The sequence below is a fragment of the Rhinopithecus bieti genome, unplaced genomic scaffold (assembly GCF_001698545.2).
Source record: "Rhinopithecus bieti isolate Rb0 unplaced genomic scaffold, ASM169854v2 scaffold_36840, whole genome shotgun sequence".
NCBI classification, from domain to species: domain Eukaryota; kingdom Metazoa; phylum Chordata; class Mammalia; order Primates; family Cercopithecidae; genus Rhinopithecus; species Rhinopithecus bieti.
Window position 1 is genome coordinate 2,068,708 of NW_016816502.1, and position 25,736 is coordinate 2,094,443.

At 35.3% G+C, this 25,736-nt stretch overlaps 2 protein-coding genes across 6 annotated transcripts in view; one reads left to right on the plus strand and one right to left on the minus strand.

Moving 5' to 3' along the window:
- The window catches only part of MED12L (mediator complex subunit 12L), a 352,689-nt gene that overhangs the window by 245,549 nt on the left and 81,404 nt on the right, over positions 1 to 25,736 (plus strand). Inside the window, exons 16-17 of the mRNA XM_017854932.1 lie at positions 20,334 to 20,481; positions 25,033 to 25,151. Of these exons, the coding sequence (XP_017710421.1) occupies positions 20,334 to 20,481; positions 25,033 to 25,151 (267 nt within the window). The remainder of the gene's footprint in view (positions 1 to 20,333; positions 20,482 to 25,032; positions 25,152 to 25,736) is intronic.
- P2RY12 (purinergic receptor P2Y12) overlaps positions 7,526 to 25,736 on the minus strand; it is a 47,009-nt gene continuing 28,798 nt past the window's right edge. For 2 of the 5 annotated variants that reach the window (XM_017854936.1, XM_017854937.1), the window contains exons 2-3: positions 11,351 to 11,515; positions 7,526 to 9,613 (exon numbers count right to left, since the gene is read on the minus strand). In XM_017854936.1, the coding sequence (XP_017710425.1) occupies positions 8,571 to 9,599 (1,029 nt within the window). In that variant the 5' untranslated portion in view covers positions 9,600 to 9,613; positions 11,351 to 11,515 and the 3' untranslated portion in view covers positions 7,526 to 8,570. Of the gene's footprint in view, positions 9,614 to 11,350; positions 11,553 to 14,418; positions 14,476 to 25,736 lie in introns of those variants that run through there. The other 3 variants (XM_017854938.1, XM_017854939.1, XM_017854935.1) reach the window with 3 other exon arrangements.

Genomic DNA, 25,736 nt, shown 5'->3' on the forward strand with positions numbered 1-25,736 from the left:
TATGTAATGTGACCCATGAGAACCTCTTCGTATTCAGACCTTTGGGCCATTTGCTAATACTCTCTTTTAGTTCAAATTTTCATACTGTTAATCTGTGACTTGAATAAAGAAGCTTATTTGCAATTATCTTTAAATTTCCTCATCATAACTTTCTTGAAGTTTATCTTCTTGATCTGCATGTTCAGTGAACTTTTTGAGTGCCTCTTGTATATAGTGGGAAGTAGAAACATGAAGAAAATAGTCCCAAATTACAATCAAGTAGGAGAGTAAGACTACTTAAAATTGGACAGAATAATCTTCTGTATCCTTGTAAACTGGATTTTCCAGTAATTTGTGTTCAGGAGGACAGTACGTTTATTTTTGTAGATATTTGTCTTAGTCTTCTGGTTTTGAGATCTCTGAGAGTTAACATGATGTTTTCTAAGAGGTGAAGACTATTAGAGCCAGATTTTTGGAGTTAGAATCCCAGTTCCACCAATTAACTGTGATTAGATTATAGACAAATGATTCAACAGCTCTGTGTCTCAATTTCCTCATCTGTGTAATGGGTTTGAAAATAGTATCTACCTCACTGTGTTATTAAGAATGAATCGATTGCTTGGAATAGTGCTTGACATGTGGGAGGCACTTTTAGTGACTTTTAGTCCCATTGCCATGGGAGTGAATTGCAAATCTGGTTAGAGATATTATAATCTTTCACTTAGTAGAGGGCCATTTTTGAAAATCTTTTCTGTATATTATGAGTGCAGAGGGCTTCAGGAATTTCATCAATCAACATTGGGCCAATATCTGTCCATTTCTTCCTTTAACTCTCTTCAAGTTTGGAAAGATGTATTGGTGCTTTTGTATAGAGAAAGTTGTCCTTGGCCAAAATCTACTTGCCAGGTAGGCATAGGAAGAGAGGAAATTAGGAGATCTTATGGAGGATGTGGAGTTCTCCATGGTGAGTTTCATTTCATGTTTCTTGCCACAAGTGTTACCATGGAGTTAGACGAGACTGTAGCGCTGGTTGATCACAAAGTTTTGGGTGACTTGGCTTTGGATTCTGAGAATAAAAACTTAATATACCCCTGGACATTTTAAAATATGGGCAATACAGCGTCCAATAGTTTTGATTAGGCTACCCAGTAATGTCACAGTTTGAAAAATTTCTCTTTGACTGAAATAAATTAATCCTTGGGAGTATAGATTCAAGATTTCATTAATGTAACAGAACATACATGTGTGTCTTAAACATAAATGTATATCTTTTTGTTTGCTTCAGCAGAGGAAAAAAAAATCCTTTATTTCTTAAGTAGAGAAATTTAACCTGCAAAATTAATTGTAAATTTTCCTATAGCCCCAGATCCATAATCCAAAGGAAGATCTGGAATCATTTTTCTTTAAAGAAGAGAAATTCTCTGCAGGATAATTTCATAATCTGAACACTGGAAATCACTTCTTGGTCAAATTTCAAAACACTGAAGTGTGGGAAACTTTGCAAAGAGGAACGAACTGACTTACGGTGCCTGTTTCTAGAGTTATGGAAATAGATTCTCTTAAATGTGCTAGATGTCAAAGTGTTTGACCACAGTAAATATCCAATAGATCATTCATTTCTATATATTTATGCTTCTTATGTATTAGCTGATTTTTCATTAGTTTGCAGCCATACCGTTGCCTGCTGGGGAGGCCTTTTGCCCTTGAGGGCACAGCTGAGAACTGCTCAGCAGAATGGCTAGGTGCCAGAGTGCCTGGGCTCAATTCCTTTTTCCGATTCTTTCTTTTCTTGTGACCTTAGGCAAGCTGCTTATGCTCACTGTGAAATGATTGCCTTATCTTTACAATAAAAATAAGTAATGATATTTGCTTTACACTGTTGTTAAAAGAATAAAATCAGTGAACATTCACCAGTGATTAGAATAATGTCTGTCATGTGGTAGGTATCATGTAAGTTTCTTGTTAAATGAAATTGAAAGAAAATTGGAATGTTGTGCATACATATGGTGATGTCTCACGAAAGGAGAGAAGAATCAAAGAAGATACAGTGAAAGATCCCAGAAGCTAGGAGACTATCAAATGGGAATAAACTAAACATTTAAGATCCTATAGGACTCTAAGGATATGTAGTTAAAAATCAGTAAAGTCTCACTAGCTATACTGTTTTAAGTGATTATATTATCTTATTTAATCTTTAACAATCCCCAGAGATTGGTCCCATTTTTAGAGAAGAGAAAAAAGGAAATGCAGAAGTTAAGCCGTTTTCCCCAAATCATGCAACCCAAACCTGCTGTAAAGTCACACGGTGGGTCTGGTTCCAGAGCCCATGCTTGGAACCTGCCTCACTCCCTGCCTCCGAGTAAGCCGTAGATAGGGTGACAATGGAATTGTTTGCCAAATTCTGGAGTTCTTGAGCTGGAAGTTCCTGATGTGTGAGAAGGAAACAATCAGCCACAAAGTTGAATGGACTTGTGAAACTTTCTGCCAACGTAAATTGAGTGAAAGCAGTATGATCAGAAGGGATACAAAGAAGATAAAATGAAAAGTCCAGAAATTAGTTTCTAGCCAGATAGGAATAAACTACTATTTCCATTTGTAGTCTCATTTGGGATTTCTCAGTTGGATCAAAATAGACAGTTCAAGGCCCATTACCATATAAATAATATGTGAAAAGATGAGGAAGTATTTGCTTTCATTTGGGATGAAAATTGAAGTAGGAACTCTTATACTTCTATACTCTTAGAAAAGACTTTTACTTCCCATCAAAGTATACCACAGTACTTTGTCAGATTATGTGAAATTGTTTTAAAAATTCCATACAAGACTAACTAAAAGTGGTAAACTAAAAGTGGTAATAATAAGCTGAAATAAGTTACACCTTTTATTAATGTAGCAATTTATTTTTCTGAATAAGAACAATAGTAGAAAATACCTACATGTAACTACAGATAGACAATAAATTCACTGCTATTTGAAATATTTAATATTTCACATTTTTATTATAAAAGGAAATTATATGTTTAAAAATTGAAATACAAACATATGTAATAGAAAGTGAAAGTTAATACCCCTTACACATACATGCCATTATACTTGTACAAATATATTTACATTTATTTACATATTGGATTTTTGTTTCATTCCATGTTAGTACATGTAGACTGACCTGATTTTTTTTTTAAACTTTATTTTAGGTTTAGGGGTACACGTGCAGGTTTGTTACATAGGTCAGTTGTGTTTTGTAGGGGTTTGGTGTACGGATTATTTTGTCACCCAGGTAATAAGCATAGTACCGGCTAGGTAATTTTTCAATCCTTACCCTCCTCCCACCACCCTCAATGTAGGTCCTGGTGTTTGTTGTTTCCTTCTTTGCGTCCATATGAATTAGCTCCCACTTATAAGTGACAACATGTGGTATTTGGTTTCCTGTTCCTATGTTAGTTTGCTTAGAATAATGGCCTCCAGCTTCATCCATGTTGTTGCAAAGGACATGATCTCTTTCTTTCTTATGGCTGCATAGTATTCCATGGTGTATATGTACCACATTTTCTTTATCCAGTCTACCAATGATGAGAATTTAGGCTGATTCCATGTCTTTGCTTTTGTGAATAGTGCTGTGTTGAACATACACTTGCACGTGTCTGTATGATAGAATGATGCCTATTCCTTTATGTATATACCCAATCATGGGATTGCTGGGTCAAACGGTAATTCTGTTTTAAGTCCTTTGAGAAAAGCCAAACTGCTTTCCACAGTGGCTGAACTAATTTACTTTCCCATCAGTAGTGTATAAGTGTTCCCTTCTCTCCACAACCTCACTAGTATCTGTTATTTTTTGACTTTTAAATAATAGCCATTCTAACTGGTGTGAGATGGTGTCTCATTGTGTTTTTGATCTGCATATCTCTAATGACATGCCAATCAAATTTAAAGTCAGTTATGCTACATACATTTAACATAGTTAAACTGCAACTGATGGGCATGTACTTTGTTTACAATAACAGTTTTTCTCTATTAAAAACAATGCTATAGAGCATGTATGTGTCCATATATTTTGAGCATTTTTTCTAGCATATTTGTAGGAAGTTTCCTAGAAGAAAGATTATTGACTCAGTCCTTCTTCTAGGAAAAAGTTATTTGTCAAAATATTAAATGATATTTTCAAATAGTTTTCCAGAAAGATTGTACCAATTTATAGTTCCACTAAGAGTGGGATTCTTTGCCGGGCATGGTAGCTCACGCCTGTAATCCTAGCACTTTGGGAGGCCAAGGCGGGTGGATCATGAGGTCAGGAGTTCAAGATCAGCCTGGCCAAGATGGTGAAATCCTGTCTACTAAAAATACAAAAATAAGCCAGGCATGGTGGCGGGTGCCTGTAATACCAGCTACTCAGGAGGCTGAAGCAGAGAATTGCTTCAACCTGGGAGGCGGAGGTTACAGTGAGCCGAGATTCCACCACTCCACTCCAGCCTGGGTGACAGAACAAGACTCTGTCTCAAAAAAAGAAAAAAAATATTTTAAATTAATTTGAAACCTGTAAGTGAAAAAAACATGTTATATAAATATAAATTTATTTTCTTATTGATGATATGTGTTTTTTCATATTTTTTTGCCATTTGTATCTCTCTTGGGAATTGCCTTTTCATGCTCTTGCTCCATTAAAAAAAAAAATCAGGTGATTTCTCACTGCCTATTGATTATTAAGTGCATTTCCACATCTTTAGTTCCCACTGGCAGTATTGTAATCACACCTTGAGTGTTGGCAGTGAACAGGGATCAGATGTTTTCAGTGAAAAAACGACTGAAACACCTAGGTACAAAGAGAGCTCCCCCCTGCCCCGAAAGGCTTTTTTTCACCTGTTTTTAAAGTTCTGGTCCAGGGAGAACAGTCTTATTTTGAATTTTATTTATTTATTTATTTAGAGATGGAGTCTCACTCTGTTGCCCAGGCTGGAGTATAGTGGCTGGATCTCGGCTCACTGCACCCTCCTGTGTTCAAGCGATTCTCCTACTTCAGCCTCCTGAGTAGGGGGGACTACAGGTGCTCACCACCATGCCTGGCTAATTTGAATTTTTTTAGTAGAGACAGGGCTTCACCATGTTGGCCAGACTGGTCTCAAACTCCTGGCCTCGGGTGATCTGCCTGCCTTGGCCTCCCAAAGTGCTGGGATTACAGGTGTGAGCCTGTGCCAGGTTCCCCAGTCTTCTTTTTTTTGTAGAGCCAGTTAGAAAATACTTAGGTTTTGTGAGCCATGCAGTCTACATCATAGCAACTCAGCTCTGTCATAGCATGAAAGCAGCCATAGATAAAACCTGAATAGTTGTGTTCCAATAAAACCTTATTTATGGACATTGAAATTTGAATTTCATATAAATTTCATTCGGCATGAAATTTTATTCATTTGATTTTTTTCCTCACAAACATTTGAAAAGGGGTACGCATGATATTATTTATAGAAGTGTACAGTGTGTAATGGGCAAATCAAGGTAACTGGGATATCCATCACCTCAGGCATTCATTTCTTTCTGTTAGGAACCACTCTTTGAGTTACTTTGAAATATACAATGTATTATTTTTAACTGTAGTCACCCTGTTGTGCTATGGAACACTAGATATTATTCCTTCTCACTAACTGTATTTTTGTACTCATTTACCAGTCCCTCTTTATCCCTCCTTCCCCATGACTCTCTGGTAACTGTCATTCTACTCCCATAAATATGTACAGCTATCGTGTATCCGTAACAATTAAAAACAAAAATGAAAACAAAACATTCCTAAATCCCAAGCTGTACAAAAATGGGCAGTGGGCTAGGATTTGGCCCGTGGGCTATAGTTTGCCAGCACCTGCTTTAGACCTTTTCTGTAAGAAATCACTGAGAAAAACTGTCGATAACCAATACCTTTAGGACTTGTAAGCCGCTGAGGCTATGGGCAAGACTACGTTTTGTTGTCTCATCTTTTGAATTTTTCACGTCTGGACCTGAGTCTACAGAATTTGGCTTCATTTAAAAAAATAAAACTTACTGTGGGCCGGGCGCGGTGGCTCACACCTGTAATCCCAGCACTTTGGGAGGCCGAGGCGGGCGGATCACAAGGTCAGGAGATCGAGACCATCCTGGCTAGCACTGTGAAACCCCATCTCTACTAAAAATACAAAAAACAATTTAGCCAGGCATGGCGGCATGTGCCTGTAGTCCCAGCTACTTGGGAAGCTGAGGCAGGAGAATGGTGTGAACCCAGGAGGCAGAGCTTGCAGTGAGCCGAGATTGTGCCGCTGCACTCCAGCCTGGGCGACAGAGCGAGACTCCATCTCCAAAAAAAAAAAAAACTTACTGTGAAATGTGGGGTTAATGAATATATTAATATGGCAAAAACTAGAGATAATGGTGTGTTTTATGTATAATGAGCAATCCATAAATACTCACACTGTTTTTAATGGGTTTAGTTTGATGTAGGAGTATATGATGTCTAAGTTCTCTGAATAAAGAAATCCCAGCAAAGTGTGATTTTAGAGTTTTATATACAATTTCCATGGCATATATACATACCCATGAAACAAAAGTAATTCCAAATACTTGCAGTTATTTTTACTAAAATACCATATTACTATTAGCATTTGTTTATTTCCTTTCTTGTGGAAATTGTCATCTCAGTGACAAAGATTTTTGGGGTAGTTTCTGTCCACTCTGCAGTCTCCCAACATCTGACTTCCATGACACTGTGAAGTAGTCAATTTCAATCCATGCCTCTACCCCTGACTTGGATGGGTGGAGGGATAAGTCTGCCTTTCATTTCTGTTATATGCAAAAGAAGAAGGTTAGATTAGTTGATCTCTAGATTATCTTCTACCTCAAATATCCTGGTATTCCTACAGAACATATAAATTTATGCATATGATTTTACAGTGAACTATATTAGTCTACATAGCAGAAATTGTTAGTGCTGTTTATCCCAGCAGTATATAGGTTATATACTATATGAACTGTTCCTGTATCTCCCTTGACACTAAGTGCTCACTTTTAGTGGTGCCAGAGAAGGAAATGTGGCTGGTTGGAAATAAATACCACTTAGTAGTTAAATGAGTGCAGCTTCGTACTGAAATAGAACTCAGCAGAGGTTGTGGAGGGTTTTGATAAAAGTGATTATTATTAAAGTTCAGTGAACTTTATACAACAATACACCCTTTTATTTCTTCTGGCATTATATTTAGGTGTTGATATCTGTTCCTCCTTTGAGAGTCACCTCTGAGGATTATACAAAATTGAGATAAGTGATGTAAACTTCCACATGTGTTATATGTTTTGTTTATGTTAAAATAGCGAATATGCCTTGTGTAGAATTAGATTGCATGTTATAAGTCTGACTTGTTTTATCATTTACATTTGAACTTATTGAAATGAGATGTCATCTTTAGAAGAGACTTTGCACAATAACATGTAATAAAAGTGTTGGCATTAGTTCTTTCTTAAATGGATTTGATGTAGTTGTATATGGTAAGGTGTGTCATGGTATCTAATATCTTTCAACAAAGAATTTACACCAAAAAATGATTTAGAGTTTAATGTAAATTTTGTATTTTATACACACCAATACAAACAAATAATTACAAATGGATCAATCACTTTCCTCCCAGTAGTTATGCTGTGCAACTTTGTAATCATATTTAATTAATTTTTTTCACTAATGTAAAATGTTCATTAACCTAATTAGCAGGTATTTTCTAGAAGCTAGTTAATAAAGGTAAGTGTCAATGATGGTATTATTGAGGTTGTAAAAAATTAGTAAAACTAGTTTCTCTAGAATTAAGGAAATATTTCTATATTTTTTAGTGTTAGAATATCATAAAATAACTCTCCTTATTTTAGTGACTTTGATATTTCTTCTCTTTATTGTAAAGGTCTTCTTTAAGTCTCTGTCTTCTTAATAAACAAAAAAATTAAGTCCAATCAAATACAGTTTGAATTAGTTTAAATTTAACTGTCTCTGTCTTCTTAATAAACATAAAAAAATTAAGTCCAATCAAATACAGTTTGAATTAGTTTAAATTTAACCCTTAGGTTTTGCTCATAATTAAAAGTTAATATATTATTCTTTGTGTATCCCACTTACTTAATTTTTTATAAGTATCCTAATAGGTCAGGATTTGGTTAGGGGCTAGGATATACATACATTTTAAGTGTCATTTTTGGTAAGAAGATTATATCCAATTGATCATTCTTCCTTAGTTGATTATGAAGAAATAAAATTGTGAGCAATAATGTATTTTAAAAATTATAGTAGATATTATATAATTACTCATTTTGGCAAAACTCTGCAAAACATGAATTCTGTGTAGTTTTGCATGCAGCATGACAATTGGATGTCATTTGTTTTGATACTATACAGCTACAGGTTAGATTAGTTTTCTATATTTTAACATAGCTTTTCATACTGGAAAGGTAAATGAAAATTGCTTTTGTAATCTTCTATTGTTTTAAGAGTCATTGTTATTAACTCAGTTGCTTCTTCGTCAGTTAATATTTTTACATAGTGCTTTGCTTTAATGAGTTCTGAACACAAAGAGATTGAAATATTTCCTCAGTGAATATGTTTACATTGGAGTCTCTTCATTTGGGTCACCACCATCCTGTTCTTTTTTCCTATTGTCCTGGGACTGAGATGTTGCAGAATTGGGGCACTTCAGCATACTTATCAAGGAATTTCTGAAGGACTTGCAAAGGAAAAAATAGATGAACGGATCCAGGCATGCATTTAAGGAAGTTAACCACAGAGTACTCTCTTTCACATAGAACAGAGTATTTTCAGCGGCGCAGTCAAAGACATCCCGGGTTTGGCTCAGGGTATAAGGAATTCGGGCAAAATGGAAAGGAACAAAACAAATAAAGAATACAGCAATGATAATGAAAACTTTGACGTTCACCTTTTTCCTGGGGACTTTACCTACACCCCTTGTTCTTACATATGACCGGTACAGTTCTTTTGTAATGAGTGTGTAACATACAATGACAATTAAGAAATTAATCCAGAAAATGACTTGACAGATGTAATTTACTATTTCATGCCAGACTAGGCCAAATTCTGATTTAAGGAAAGAGCATTTCTTCACATTCTTGTCTCTTGGCTGCCTGTTGGTCAGAATCATGTTAGGCAAAGAGAGTAAGAACATGAATGCCCAGATGACAACAGAGAGAATCTTAGCCCCCAAGAGATTTTTGGGGTTGGATGTTTTAAATGGCCTGGTGGTCTTCTGGTAGCGATCGATAGTTATCAGTCCCAGGAATGAAATACTGATATACATTGTGAAATAAAATATGACGGAGGTAACTTGACACACAAAAGTTCTCAGTGGTCCTGTTCCCAGTTTGGCATCACTAAGAATTTTGAATGGAAAAGTCAGAATCATGAGAAGATCGGAAATGACTGTATTCTTAAGAAAAATAATAAAGTTTGATTTACTCCGAATTTGAAAGAAAATCCTCATCGCCAGGCTATTTGTGATGAGTCCAACAAAAAACAGGACAGTGTAGAGCAGTGGGAAGAGGACCTGGGTGATTTTGTAGTCTCTGGTGCACAGACTGGTGTTCCCAGGCGCAGAGGTGAGGTTGTCGATGGCTTGCATTTCTTGTTGGTTACCTAGAGAACAAGAGAGAGGATGGTTATTTTCAGCCTGAGGTAGTTACTGTTGCTGTTACCTCTGTATGTAACTATTTCGGACACAGCCTTCTCTGAAAGTTGAGGTTTCTCATCTTCATTGTAGTAGTTCGTAGGAACACAGAAAACTGAATCTCAAAATATTTCATTGCAGCAAATATTGCATCTCTGCTGAAGAGAAATGATGTGAAGTACAATATGTGAAGTTATAGATGCTTAGTATTTTTTTATTCATTGAATATTTGCCTCTTAAAGCACATTTTGACGCAGAGCTCACTCATATTTATATGCAAAAGCTAGAAGAGAAATAATGAGGCTGTGCTTTACTCTTCTCCAGCTTCCCCTCCATGCCTTTTAGCTTTTTGGTTTCCATTCACAGTCTTTTTTCCCCCACCATCCTTATTTCTGAGCTTCTTTTACTGTAGTACCATCAAAACATTTGAAAGAGAAATGATGGATAATTGCCCATTAGAATCCTAAAGTAATAAAAAGGGGGAAAAATTGGTATAAACTACTCTTGGGAAACTTATTAAATAAATAAAATTCTGAATCAAAAAAAAAAAAAAAAAAAAGCTGAACCTTTTTTCTTTATATTTGGAAGATATTCCTGCCTCTATATTGCTCAGTCACTCATTCAAAAATTGGCCTCACAGAGATTCATTATTCTGCTTCAAATATTTTAACCCATGTGTCTCTTATTTCCAACTTTGCTCAGTGTTTTGAAGTTGCTGCATACATTTTCTTGAATATCACTCAGTGTACATTTTAAAACAGTAAAAAAAAAATGAGAGACAGAAATGGCTTGTGTATATATGGTCATGAGTTGGCATTCCTCAAAACGGCATACGTTCCAGATTTGTGGAGTGTGTAATGGTAGCTAAAATAAGATATAGGTTATTACCACAATAGACAGCTGTAAAGAAAACTAACAAGTGATTCGAATATGCTATATGGCATCTACATCTTAGAAATTTGAAATGATGTTTGTAATCTTTTTATTTCACCAGAGATAAATGAAATTGATTCTACATAAAATATTCTTAATCAGAGATATATTGAAAGTACAAATAACAAATTTAAAAAAATAACTTTCATGTAAGATATATTTAGATAAATGAATGTAGCACTTAAATTCCCCAAAATGTCCATGGAATTCCTTTCTATCCTTAACTATGGAAAGAAAATGATTAAGAATGGCATGTTGTCACAGTATGGCTTCAATTTTCAACATCTTCTCACCTATTTAGCATTTTAAAATAATACTAAACAAAACCTAATATTCCATAATACAAGATCACTGATTTTAACCTTCCCTGCTACTGCTGTATGGTCTTAGTTCATCCCTGACAGTTTTGGAAATTCGACTTTGTGAATATACATTTTGCTTAATCTGTAAGTTATTTAACAAGTATTCTTGACATTGAGAATTTCAGCTCCCTTTATCTGTATTTAAATCTCATTTTATACTTGAGGCAAGGTCACTAAGACCATTTATATTTTATTTCTATGCTTTGTATAATTTTTCTTAGTGAAGAGGTTAGTTAACAGTTGTCTGACATTAATTAGACTTGTGTTTTAATTTTTATTTTTATTCCAAATACCTGCTTGCATTGATAGTTATTAAGGTTTACAATTTTACGAGAAACTTGGAAAAACATGTACACACATATCAGAGTGTAAATACATATATTTGTCAAGTATTTGTAGAAATAACATTACCTGATAACTGTTGATTCTGGAGGATTTGAATGTATCCAGTAAATAGTAGTTATTGCATCCTGCAGAATGGCATCTGGTATTTTCCTTTTAATGTCTTAGTTTAGTTGCCAAACCTCTTTATGATAGAGAATTTCCTGAGTTTTCATCAGTAAAGTCTTGAGTGTTCTGTAGAGAAATAGAAGGAGAGGAAGAGAGGGCTTTACAATCAGAGATTGTCTTCAAACACTGGACTCAAAGCTATGCAGACTCTGAATTTCTCTCTCTCCTCTTTTAGGACTTCTGCTTTTATTTCCCAGGAAATGTGGGATGAGGATGGCTGAGAAGTCATCTTTTAAAAAGCAATTTAAAATCTTGCAGCTTTTTACTGAAACCTGCTATAGAGTTGATGGTTTATAACTTCGAGTTATGGTTATTTTCTCTGCAAACGATAAATCCAAGTTGAGATCAAACCTTCGAAGTCTGCTTCCTGGAGAAGATTTTAAGCTTGCTTTCTTGGGTGGTTAATTTATCTGAAATATATTGTGTACAACACTGGGTGATGTATTTTCTTCTAACAAGTAATTACGTTAACTCAAAATGTGTGCTGGTTAGGGATGTTAAGTCTCTGGCCCTTTGTTTTTTCCTTGGTTAATAATGTTATTATTTTAAACCTGTGTTTGATTAACGCCTTTGTAGGTGAAACAGCTTCCTTCTATTATAAATTAGCAGATTCCAAAATTACATTAGAAAAGTGATTGTATCCATTGCCAGGCTTATTTACAGTGTCCTTTGTGCTTTTCTTGAATAGAATTTAAATATAAACAGTTTTTTTTTGTTTGTTTGTTTCTTTACCTAACTTTGAGTTTTTGGGAAAATATAACATTAAATTAAGGCATCCTTGTATCACAAGTATTTACAGTTATTTAACTTTGAAACCAAAAGGGCAAAAAATATGTTAGGGGTGAGATTGAAGGGCAAAGTGTTTTGCTGCTTTATGTAAATATTACTTTGTGGAAACACGCACCCCTAGTATCTCAAACTGCAATGTCCTTCTGTTATCAGTGGAAATCATTTGTGTTGGTGCCTTTGCTGTGAACACATGTTTTGGTTATTTCTTCTGCATTTTGAGTATATGTCTATATCTTTACCTGTTAAATATCTTCATTGGTTTTTAAAATGCAGAGCAGCAGCTCTGCATCACTTGGGAACTTGCTAGAAATGCACATTTGTGGGCACCAACCTAGCTGAGTGAATCAGAAACTCTGGGGTGCCCCACCCTGCATCTGTACTTTAGTGAGCCTTCCATTGATGCTCAGTACACTCAAATGTGAGGACCACTGATTTAAATGGACATAAGAATTTTGTTGCCATTTAGAACTTGAAGCTATTAATATCAGTCATTTCAGGCATGTGATCTCCAAATGTTGGTCATCTTAAAGGGATTAGTTTGATATTAAACTCTCGGAAAGGGTTTTATTGTTATTTTTAAATATGACTTCTGTGGTAAACAAATCTCAACCTTCCTTGTTTGTCAGAGACCCAAAATTTTAAAAAGAGCTTTTATGCCGTATATACTTCAAATAATAGTTGCCAATATTTAATTTCTTATACTGTCATGAATTAACTCACTTTATTATCTCTACTCTCTGAAGTACACTTACCATCCTCATTCTCTGGATAAAGGAAACTGAGGAGCAGAGTGGTGAAGTTAGATGGAGACCCCATTCTGACCTGTGCTGTCTAGTTAGTCCTAGAATCTGTATTTGTGAATTTCTGTACCTGAGAATCTTCCCTATCACGCCCTCTCCTCAACTCCTCTCCCCAACTCCTCTCCCACTAAGAGGCCCAGGAGTGAGAGGTGAATCTCATGTGTGGGATGGCTGTACGTCTTTCAGTAAAATAAGCACCATACTTGCCTTTACAACAAACTGTAAATGCTAAAGGATGTTTTGATGCTTTTCTAAGACCATCAGATGAAACAAGGCTTATACAAGAAAATGATGATTATTTTAACAAATCAATCTGCCATGTTAAAGGAAAACTAATTTAGGTTACTTAACTCATACTACCTTATTGAGAACTTATATTTCTAAACTTCTAGAAGGGCTAACAGTAGGGATTTGAGGGCTAAAAGAAGGGCTTCAGTTCTTGATCTAAATTAACTTTATCTTTCCTCTGATTTCTAACTCACAACCACATACCTATTTACGAACTACCTCTGATAACATTTTTTCGTTGGAGGAAGGCTGCCAGTTAGACCACTTAATGCTGAAAGTGACTAAAATCTTTAAGTGTAAAGTAACTCAGTAACAGAAGTACATATTCATGTGAATAGAAGCAGAGCAAGTTATATATACTTTAATCTCATTAGTAAATAACATCAACACATACAGTTTGTAGTTATTTGTGTTAGTGTTGGGAACAGAGCTAACTTTGGTTGATTTGGTTATTTTGTATGATTGAGGTGAGTTAGAAAATGAACAGAATTTTACTTTTAAGTGGCTTAAGTGATTTTTATTTTACCAAGTCTACTAAAGGTAGTCTGCTTGTCTGAAAATGTTTGCCTCAAATGGAATTACTCGGAAACCTGTAGTCTTTTGGAACTGGGCGGGAGGATAGAAATATAATTATGACATTTGATTAGCTCTCAGGCTGTTTTAGTTCTAGGGGTCTCTGGTTCTAAATGTGGTCATTTTGACATTGATGAATATTCTGTTTGAGGGCGTGTGTTTTAAAGCAGTGCATAGTCATGTCTGCTAGCTTGGCTTTATTCATTGGAATACAGAAATTTAGGTTAGATATCAACAGGTTCCAAAAATAACGAGTCTTGGGCATTGAAATATTTTGCAAAAAAGAATGCTGTCTTGTGACCTAGTTATCTGACATCCCAGTCTTAAGTGTTTTGCTTGTAAGTAGAGGACCAGTATATATAAATATCAGTCATACTGTGGACTATAAGCTGTGTAGAACAAAGATTTCATATACAAATCTAGTTAAATCAGCCTCCATTTTCTTGATTTACAGAAAATATACTCCATTTTGTGTATAGTTACTAATGATAAAAAAACAAACAAACAAACAAAAAAAACCTCTTAATATCTTCATTCCTGTAACAGTTTCATCATCCATGTGCACATCCATTCTTCCTCCCAGGCTCGAGGCTTATTCCTGATGAAACATTTATATGAACTTGTTTTATTCCAAACAAAATAGTATGGTATATTGAAAGATTCAGCTGAAAGAAATAGTGTTTTAAGGCATCTTTTAAGAGTTATTTAATAAGCTAAAAATTTTAACTAAATGCACTTATTGTTTCTAAAGAGTGGTTTTTACTGCTTTTCTTAGAGATGTGATAGGTTGCTGTGTGCATTTGACTTCTGGATATATACTGGATTTGCATTTGAAGTAGAGCGTGCAAAATTAGGGAGTACTGGGAAGTAGGAAGTGCCGTATTTTGTTTTATCAGAAGGAATTACATCTACTTCATCTGTTTTTTATTAGTGTTTGGCGGAAAGAAAACTTATTCTGAGTGAGATCTTTTTCATTTTCTTTAAGGACATTAGTAATTTTAAAATTCTATGATAATTGAATCATTGCTGAAATCTCAGAAAATGTGAATAAGGTGAAAGGAGAATACACAGCTCTGATCATCTTACCATCATTATCACATCTTTATCAACGCACACACATTTTGGCAAAATTTCTAATCAGTTATTTTAAAGAAATAAAGATGAATTAGAGCAGACCTCAATTCCATTAACTCCATTCTTCTTTCTAAGGACATTTGACTCAAGAGACATGTTTTAATTCATGTAGTACAACAAGCCTGCCAGGGTTTTGGGCATGCATGCTTCTAGTTTCTTTATCTATTAAGTCTCTGTGAGTGTAAGATAATATCTGGAGAAAGAAAGTAATTGATCTAAAGGACGAGATTTTAGAACTTAGTTTATAGGGGAGATGACACATTCAATTCAATAGCAGCAGGTGGACTAGAATAAAAGAGGTACCCTGACATCTCCTGTAATAGACTCTCCAGTTGATGCTTTTCCTTGTCCAACAACTGTATCCTTGAGGGAATAAACAAGTGAGTAAGTTTTGGGTGCTTATCTCAGATTATTAATATTATTTACAACTGTGCAACTTGAGGGTGTTTAAACACCAAGTTGAAAGCAGAAATCATTGATACTTTTGAAAATATTTGGTATGTTTTCTTAGGTTGACTTTATTCTCATTAGTTATAACTTGCTATTTGAAGGCTTCTACGTTTTCTTTTTTCTCTTTTTTTTGAGATGGAGTTTTGCTCTTGTAATCCAGGCTGGAGTGCGATGGCACGATCTTGGCTTACTGCAACCTCTGCCTCCCGGGTTCAAGCGATTTTCCTGCCTCAGCTTCCTGAGTAGCTAAAATTACAGGCACCTGCCACCACGCCTGGCTAGTTTTTGTGTTTTTAGTAGAGATGGAGTTTTACCATGTTGACCAGGCTGGTCTCGAACTCCTGACCTCGGGTGATCCTCCCGCCTCGGCCTCCCAAAGTGCTAGGATTACAGGTGTGAGCCACCGCGCCAGCCTACATTTTCTACTTGTATAAAAAACTGATGTAAACAAATCTTGTAGGCTCTTGAAAAATAGTAGCTTCTAAAATGCCTCTGCCTGTCCCATTTGAAGACTACTATAGTAAAACCTATCATGAGTTCCCTGAAAATATTAATGCTAAGAAAGGGATACTGTCTTTGCACCCCATATAGAGACTGAGCAGTGATTCTTTTCCAGCTCGCTGCCTGCTGCTTTTGCTTTTCAGTTTTATCCCCGCGTTCTCAACTCATGACTTTGTTCCTTGACCCAACTTCTTGAGCCTATCAAGGCCAAGGAACGATTTGATCTTTTTAAATGTCTTCTTCACCTCAAAATGTCTTTTTATTTTCACTAATTTTCCTTTTTTCTAACGGTCAGGTAGAAAGATGTTCCTTTCTTTCTTTCCATATTAATCCAGCTAACAGGCCATTGTCTCTTATATCCTTTATCATCAGTTATCTGTTCCCCAATCTCGATTTCTACTATGGAAATTTGTTTATTTGAAAGATAGGTCTGAAACAAGAGTTTGTTGATGATCTTCATAACGCTCTCTTTCCTCTCAAGCTGTTGTTCTTCATGCCCAACTCCTGGTAAATGTGGGTCACTTCCCTACCTTCACCATTTCGTCACCACCTCCCACTTCAACCCCTTGTTTCCTAGCTTTGTGCCCTGCCACTTTAGAGAAACTTCTCTTTTGAGGTTCACACATGGTTTTTCAGTAAATAAGTAAGAGGTCACTTCCATTGTGACTTCTTAACCTCATTGGGCGTTGTCAGTGGTGCTCTTTCTTATGTATCCCCTCCCCTGACTTGTGTGACCCCGAGTTATATTATCTTATTAAGGAGTGTGCCTGTGCACCATTTGCTGGCTTATTTCTCCCCTCACCATCTCAGCTCTCTTAGCCCTTCTTAGCTAAACATAATGTAACGGTTTTGCACCCCTCCCAGGACTTGACATATTGCCCTTATTCCTGAGCTGTCACCTCTGTGTTAGGGCCTGTATCTAACCAGTTACTGGACATTTACACATTTCTACCTACCTTTCAAATTCCTTGCACTTACATGTAAATTCAGAAGTTCCCTGTGGTTATAATGTATTAATGTATTTTATACATTATATATATATTATTTAATATATCGGAAGNTGCACCCCTCCCAGGACTTGACATATTGCCCTTATTCCTGAGCTGTCACCTCTGTGTTAGGGCCTGTATCTAACCAGTTACTGGACATTTACACATTTCTACCTACCTTTCAAATTCCTTGCACTTACATGTAAATTCAGAAGTTCCCTGTGGTTATAATGTATTAATGTATTTTTATACATTATATATATATTATTTAATAATAATTATTTGATAATATAAACAATACTATTATTATACATTATAAATAGATTTTAACTAGTGGGTACATCTTGAAGTCCAATGAGATGCACATTTACTCCTTGGGTTCAAAAGCCTGATCATTTCCTAACTTCTTAGATACCTCTTCATTTTGCTTCTTAGTCTTCATTTCCACCACTAAAACTTAGTTCACCCTACAAACTTTTTTACTCTAGCTTTGTCTCTCACATCTCCTCTTCATTTTTCTCAACACTTAATCGTCAGGTAAAGTTTCCTACAAAACTAATTTCTGTTCTTATCTTCATCTCTGCCCTGTTCCTTTGGCTATATATTTGTTCATTAGTCTGCTTATTCTGTATTTAGTGTATTCAACAAATATTAGATGCTAACTCATTGCCTATTAAGGAGATTATAAAAATGAACAAAACAGATGTGGAGTCTTCCACAAAATTTACACACTAATGAGGGAGACAGATATTAAACAAATACCTAGAAAATAAGTGAATTATACTGTAATAAATGCTCCGAAGTCTACTTCCCCTCCTTCCTCCTTCTGTGGGGAGGTTTTCAATAAACTGGAGTGACAGAGTGAGGGAACTGACACTGTATTTGTACATAGCATTTCAGCAAGTGAAATTGCGGCTATGAGAGTATTTTAGGTGTAAGGACGAACAACAGCAAAGGGAGGAAGTGCCCTAGAGTCTTGGTGAAATGTTGAGTAATGCAGTTCGATGTGGGTGTGGGAGATGTGCAGGGGAGGAGTGGAAGTCTAGTATGTGAATTAACAGTAGTAAACACTATCCAGTATGCTTCGAAGCATTTTAGATGCTTTATCTCAGGTTTTCTCACAAAAACCTTACAAGGAAGGGATGTTACCCCATTTTTCAGAGGAAGAATCGGAGGTTTAGGAAGGTTCATTATTGTAGATCATGAACTTGGCAAGTGGCACAACCAGCATGCAGTCACAGCTCTCGTACCCCAAGCTTGGGGTATTATTGGTAAATTTGGGGCCATAGTGATCCTGTGTGATTGTGAGGAGCATCTGGCTCTTTCCAGGATGCTTTCCTTCACCAGCCATCTTTGGACACCTAGGTCTGTAAATACTACTTTGATGACATTGAATCTGTGCTCCTTGAAGACAGGAATCATTTATCCTTGTATTTTTTCAGGGCTCCTAGCATTTTATCTTGCCTTAAATAGATATTCTATAAACAGTTATTGAATAACTGTGCTAAAGTCATCACCCTTCACATGGACATTTACATTAGGACCATTTGATATATGCCTTAGCTGAAAACAATTGCTAAAGCATGTGACTGGCACTGCCTTCATTTTTCATAATTTTCTTAGTGCCCTCCTGTTTCCTTCCTAGGGTTTATATGTACACAACCCACCAGACCCCACCGCCCCAGAAAAAAAGAAATATATCAGTAATTCTCTGTAGCAACAACGAAAATGGGAAATTAGCAAGCAGCTCAGCTCATTCAGATGTGCAGCCAGCTCTAGGGATCACTGCTTATGTCAGTTGTATCCTATGATTAGGAATATCTTTTGAAAATTTGGGAGAGGTACCCAGCTTCTAAGAGAAACTTTCTCCTTTTTTTTTTTTTTTTTTTTTTTTTGGGAGACAAATTTGAATACCTGAAACATTAAGAATCATTTAGGGGTGGGGAAGAATACAAAGATAGGTTGGCAGGCTATATAAATGTTTATTTCTGGTAATGTATAATAAAAAAGGAACCAGTGCAATGGGAAGCAGTGGTAAGTGTGTCCCTGAGAAAGGCAGGCCAACACAAAGACTGAGAGCCACGTAACAGAATTGGAGAGAGAAAAACAGGCTCTTAGTTTAACGCTGCGGAAGCAATATGCTACTTTGTGCAGAGTACACAGGTGAAGTACTCCAGATCAAACACTGGACTTCTAGTCTAAGGTTTTTGTTCTTTGTTGCTGCCACTACTAATTAGGAACACAGTGCAGTTTGTTTTCTCTGTGAGGAGTTCTTTTCTCATATAAGCTCCTTAGGATAAGATGGATGCTGTTGGGAAGTGCTTGCCACGGGCAAAAATATACAAAGAGTAAGAAAAGGAGGTTTACCAAAGGTTAGACTTGGGCATTTTCTAAGAAAATGAAAGATTATAAAATCAAAGAGAGAAATTGCTATAGAAAGATTCAGAGCCAGGCACAAGAGAGGGCACATCCTGGACTCTGAAACTTTGGCTGAGGAATGTGTTCAGTGATGTGCATATGCTTTCGTTATGCTGTGACTAAATTTCTTTCCCACGTGGGAAAAAAATAGTGCTTGGATTCATTGTGTCTGTGGCGTGGTGGTGGAGAGGTTGTCCAGAAGAGAAGAGTAGTGATGTCAGAACATGTTTGCATTTTCAGCTGTTTGCCTCACACCTAATGACACCTACATGCTTTATTGTTTTGTCATTTGGAAATAAATATACATGTATCTCACATAGTCATGTTGGAAATAAATGGAATATATATAGTTTTGTAGAGATGAAGTCTTACTCTTTTCCAGGCTGGTCTTGAACTCCTGTCAAGAGATCCCCCCACCTTGGCCTCCCAAAAAGCACTGGGATTACAGATATGAGCCACTGCACCCTGTCCAGGAATATTTTTTATGAAGGTGTTTGAGGATCCTAGCAAGATTTTTTTCTCTTAATGTAAATATTTACTATTGCTATATATAAAACCAAGCTTATGAAGAGATAACATTTTCCTTAAGGGAAAAATATGACTAAACAATATGTTACATGATGTGAAATTAATTACCATGTTCAATTTTAAACAATGAAAAGTTTTTCAATAGCCAGAACTTACTCTGTAGGGTACGCCCACATCAAGTGCTTCTATTAAGACTTCAGGTCAGTTGACACTTTTTTTTTAATATAATGTTAGCAAGTTCCAAACTGGAAAAACAAGGGTGTTGCCAGTGGAGGTTGAGGTGAATTGAAGGGAGGGCAGGATGCCACCACCGCAAGCCAGTATGGAGGTGCTGTGGTCAGTGCATTTCAGGGATATGAAATGCAACCCCACCCCTGCAGACAAGAGTTTCAGAATGCATTTTCTGTTTTTCAGGATGAATCTTCAAGTCATGAATGTAACCAGCGCACAATCCTTCTCTATGGAGTCGGCAAAGAGCGTGATGAAGCAAGGCATCAGCTGAAGAAGATTACCAAAGATATCCTGAAAATTCTAAACAAGAAGAGCACCACAGAGACAGGGGGTAAAGAACCTTAATGCATTTGCTCCCATTGTGTTGCCTTTTGCCTTCCCTCTGACCACAGTCTTATCAAAGTGTTCTGTGTCACTGTCAACAGAGCATTTCCCCTTCTGAATGACTGTCACATTGAAATGTGAACAAGCACATTTAAATTTTAAAGTCTTGTTTCCATTTATAGTAATCCTTGTATTAAAATATTAGTACAAGGTATTAATATTAAATATTGTTGTTTTAAAATATTGTATTCCATAGGTAGGTGTAAGTAATTTATTCTGATTTTTGGTATACTTCTCAAATTTTCTATAGTAGTAATAAATGAAGTACTGAAGAATGAGTTGAAAACCGTTAGTCTGGAAGAGATCCGTTTCTCTGTTCCTTTACCGTAATTTTCCAAGCTTGTGGTTAGTTTCTGTTCTGGGGCACTCACATGCGTATTAATTGAATATCATAACAGCATATTTGCTCATCTTTTCTTACATTATTCAGAAAAATAACTGCAATAGGTAGTGATGACTACCTATGTCTCCAAATGATTTCAAATGAAAGGAAATTTGATCTTTGCTCTGTAATGTCTTCTTTAGTTGGAATGCTGTTTCCCCATTCTTTTGACATAGTTTTTACGGTGAAGCTGTGCCTTTATGTTGTATCACCACATTGCATAATTGGAATTTTGTAATTATCCACTTCACGTTTGCCTAATTGTTCTTTTCAAGGTTTGTTGATTTCATTAGGCAATCAAATTATTTTAAGTATATTGTTAGGTATCCTGCTACCACCACTGGTGTTTATTTCTCTAACACTTAAATCATAGAAGGAAAAAGAAAGTTTGTGTTTACCCTATGTAAATAACATTCTTCCTGCACATGGTATAAACCACCTCTAGGAGCCCTACTGTTCTGTAGTACATACTACTTTTTTATGGACTCTTCACAGGAGATCTAGCTCTCAGACTTTAGCAGGATAAATTGCCAGAATTTGTCCACCCTAGATCTTTACCAGAAAAAATACAGATCTTAATAATGCAGATAAATTCTCTTTCTTCCCGGTCAATCATGGTGCACATGCAGAAACATGGTATGAGGGGCAACGTGTTTCAGTCTGCATATGGCATTCTGGGTATCTGATGTCAGAGGTGATAGTCTTCAGAACTCAGTGGGAAAGTTATCTTTCTTGTTATTCGTGTCACCTTCCCTAACTCCCTTCCATTCCCAGTTAAGGACAGCAACCAAGAGTTGTGGAAGGGAAATGAAACCTTCTTGTTGGCATGTCATTACTGAACTTGAAAAAAGAAAGTGCTCTGTCTAAGAAAACTGTTTATCTGTTGTTTTGATGTTTTCTCTGTCTTAGAGAAAAGAGGAAACAGTTGCATTTAGAAGATTGAATTTAGAAGCCCTTAAACTAGCTAGCAAAGAATATTTAAAACTACTTTTGGTATACTTGGAAATGGGGGGGGGGTTGTCATATATCCTTCAGGAGATTCAGTAATACATATTTTATCTGAATTATTTTTAGAGGGTCTTTCCAGATCCTATGGAACTTTTTAGATGGCTAAAGGGTATGGGAAGGGGAAGGAAGCAATGCGGTATCCTTTTCTGTTAAGCCTACTAACTTCCTTCACAGCTTTTTAATGCCACACTGTAGTCTGTCCTGTCTTTGTAGCAATCCTTCAAACAGGCAATTCTAGCATGTGAACTCACAAAGTGAAAAACATTTTTGTTCTGTGCCGCCTTTTGAGAAACAGGTCAAGTATTCCTTATATGAAGTGCTTGGTACCAGAAGGGTTTTGGATTTTGAATATTTTCACATTTTTGAATATTTGCATATATAATGAGAAATCTTGGGGATGAGACCCAAGTCTAAACATGAAACTCATTTATGTTTCATATATACTTTATACACATACCCTGAAAGTAATTTTATTTTTCTCTTAGGGATGCTTAATAAACTGTGTTGTGTGCCTACATTTTGACTGTGACCTGTCACATGAGATCAAGTGTGGAATTTTCCACTTATGACATTATATCTACACCCAAGTTTCAGATTTTGGAGAATTTCACATTTTGGATTCTCAGAATAGGGATCCTCAACCTTTGTCAGTAAATAGAAACATCATCTGTGGAACCACATCGTTGGGAGGGGATTTTTTACTTTCTTTCATTTTTGATAAAGTTCCTTAACCAGAAAGCTATTAATTTGGGATGTAGTGAGCTGCTTTCTTGTAAATAATCTTAAGTCACTAGTTAAAATTTAGTGTATACACCAGAAATTAGCTAACTGTACTTCAGATTAATGGAAAGGATGCCCACTTTTTTCAGCAACATGAATGCTGGTAAGGAAAACAGACCTCGTGTTAGCATGTATTTGATTTCTGGGAACACATGAAAATAACATTTTGAGGAACCAACTCATTAGGAGTGTTGTCAGATCAGCCAGGTCTTGCCTAGGTGAATTTATAATATAAAGTCCAAATAATATTTCCAGTTGAATGATCAAACTTCATTTTTCGTTTGCATTGACCAGTTACCTTTTTTGGTTGTCAATGGTATATCTTTTGAAAATTTATTAGTGAAGTTTACTATGACAACCTTTAAAAGGCTAAAGTTCCAGGATTTAAAGATTTTTAAAAAGGAAAATCAAAATTAAGCAACAAAAGAGCAATAATATGTTATAAAAGCAAATTAACATAAGAAAGATGAGGAAAATATATATTGACTATATTGTTACTCATGTAAATATCATTAAAATAAGGTATTTCATTGAGAACCACCACTGATTTCTTAAATTTTGCTGTTGAGTATAAATTGCTAAGAACCAATTACATTCTTTTAGATGAGCTTTTAAGAAGTTAGTGATAATGTAGATAAATGGAGTCTATTAGCATAAACAAATAAAAAGGTGCACTTAGGAATTTTTAGTAGTATCTATTTCTTTAAGTCTGTTGTTATTGTTTATTAGTTTTGTCCTGGGAAGAACTGAATGAATACATTAATTTCACTTTTAAGGCATTTTGTACACAAGGCTGTTGATGTTAGCTCTTCAGCCTTGGATCAAAGATGTTAGTAAATGAAAAATTCAAAACTTGGATATTTTAAACATGCTTATGACATGTGAGCAGCTACAGTGAAGGCAAAATTTCATATATAATTTGTACTTTTGAGAGTAGATATTGAAAAAATAGTCAGGTTTAATGAATTTGTTAGTTCCTAATCTTTGCATTATATTTGGTGTTACTAGCCAAAAGTGGCACAAGCTTGTAACTTATATTACCTCTGCACCTTTAAATTCTGATGTACTCTGGCATCAAGGTTTCTTTGTTTAGGGAATTAGAAAAGAACCAGCCTTGTGGTGTTTTGTTTTATTTTGTTTTTCACTCTAACCACTAATTCCTCATTGTTGAAAGAGAAGTCTTTTTTTTAATGTTATTGTTTAAGACCATTACATTTGCCATTAGCAAAATATTTTTGAGTTCAGTGAAATTTTGTTCATTTCTTGTGTCTTTAATAGAGAAATCTGTAAAGTGACATTTGTTCTCTGAAATTAAGCTTTTCTAAAGAAGAGGACAGTGTGAGGAGTAGAACTCTTGTCTTGGTAGCCTTTTACTGCTTAGAATCGCAGTGCTAGAAATGACATTATCAATCATATATCCAACTTTTCCTTTTGTTTTAGACTTGTCTTTGTAAATACAAAATATTAAAGTATTTAAAACAGAATTGAATATATTTTTGTGTCTTATTCTTAGAACTGTTAAGAGTACCCCTATAATAAGCAATTTTTATTTTTTTATTGGAATTTTCTTCAAACCTCTTTATGCTAATTTGATAAATGTGGCACTTCTTCATTAACGTGGAGTGATTTATTTTTTTGCTACCATTAAAAAAGGAATCATGTAATTTCTTTTTAAAAAAATATTTTAAACTGCTTCAGAAAAGTAACAAGGTGAGTCTCCAAAGAAGATGCCAAGCAGGTGTTTGATTAAGTCAAAGTGAGCCCAGGAGATCTCCCCACCTTCATTGTTGACATAATTGTAGTTTAAAAGTTGTTTAGTGAGAAATGTTCATAAAGGCACTTTTTATGATTGCTAAAATCTGGAAACTACTCACTAGAATGGTTAAGTAAATGGTGTTACAGTCACACATTGGAATACTGTAAGTAAGTGAGAATTATTAGTTTTTAGAACAAATTAAAATTACCTCAGCAATATGAATCAATCTTAAAAGCATACTGTTGATTGCAAGATGCCAGATGTGGAAAGCATATACTATACGATTTCCTTTATGTAAAGTTCCAGAGTAGGCAGTAGCGATCTAAGTTGTTAGATGTCAGGATTTTGATCTCCTAGGGAGGGAGAGGTGCCTAGAGAGGCCTGAGGGAGTTTCTGATATTCCATTCTGTTACTTTGTATTCAGGTCTTATTGTGTGAGTGTATTTGTTTTATAGAAATTCATATAATTTGTGCACCTTTCTGTATGTATGCTGTACTTTAAAAAAAATCATTAAAAATGTCAAGAGTTTCTATTACATGGAAAATAATGGATCTGCTTTATGTTTATGTAGTTGGGGACGAAGGACAAAAAGCCAGGAAGAACAAACAAGAGACATTTCCAACACTGGAAACTGTGTTCACTAAACTCCAGCTTCTTTCGTATTTTGATCAACATCAAGTGACATCTCAGGTAGCCATTTAAAGCTGTTTTATTATGCATTTGTAGTATTCTAATTTTTAAAAAAATTTTTTTCATGCAGTGTATTTTCTCAGCCTTAATGGTTTTATACATATGTTTTATAAACATACTTGGAAGTATCTCAGACTATTGAGTAGTTCTTTAAGTGTCAGGTTGCCTTCCTCAGAAGGATTAATTTTTACTATGTACATTTTTTTGTCCTTAAGATAATAATCAGTGACATATAAAGTAATAGCTAATGAAATAGGTTATTAGAGTTTGGTCCTGTATTGCAATTGATGCGAAATCTGTTGATGATTGAAATAAAATACTATGAAATTGAGAAGAAAACACATCTGTTTTGCTTTACAAATCCATTGATATTCAAATGGATGTGTCTAAAATTAATGTAGTTCTACCATTAGAATACTTAAGATTTAGGTCTGAATGACAACTTTTTGTATCTTTTAAAATTATAGTTAATGATAAAATTGTTTTATTTGTACATAGTTTTATAGTTTCTATAGAAATATGTTTTGACTTTCATCAAAATAGAATCACATATAAATTCAACTGTCTTAAAAAGTAAAAATGATT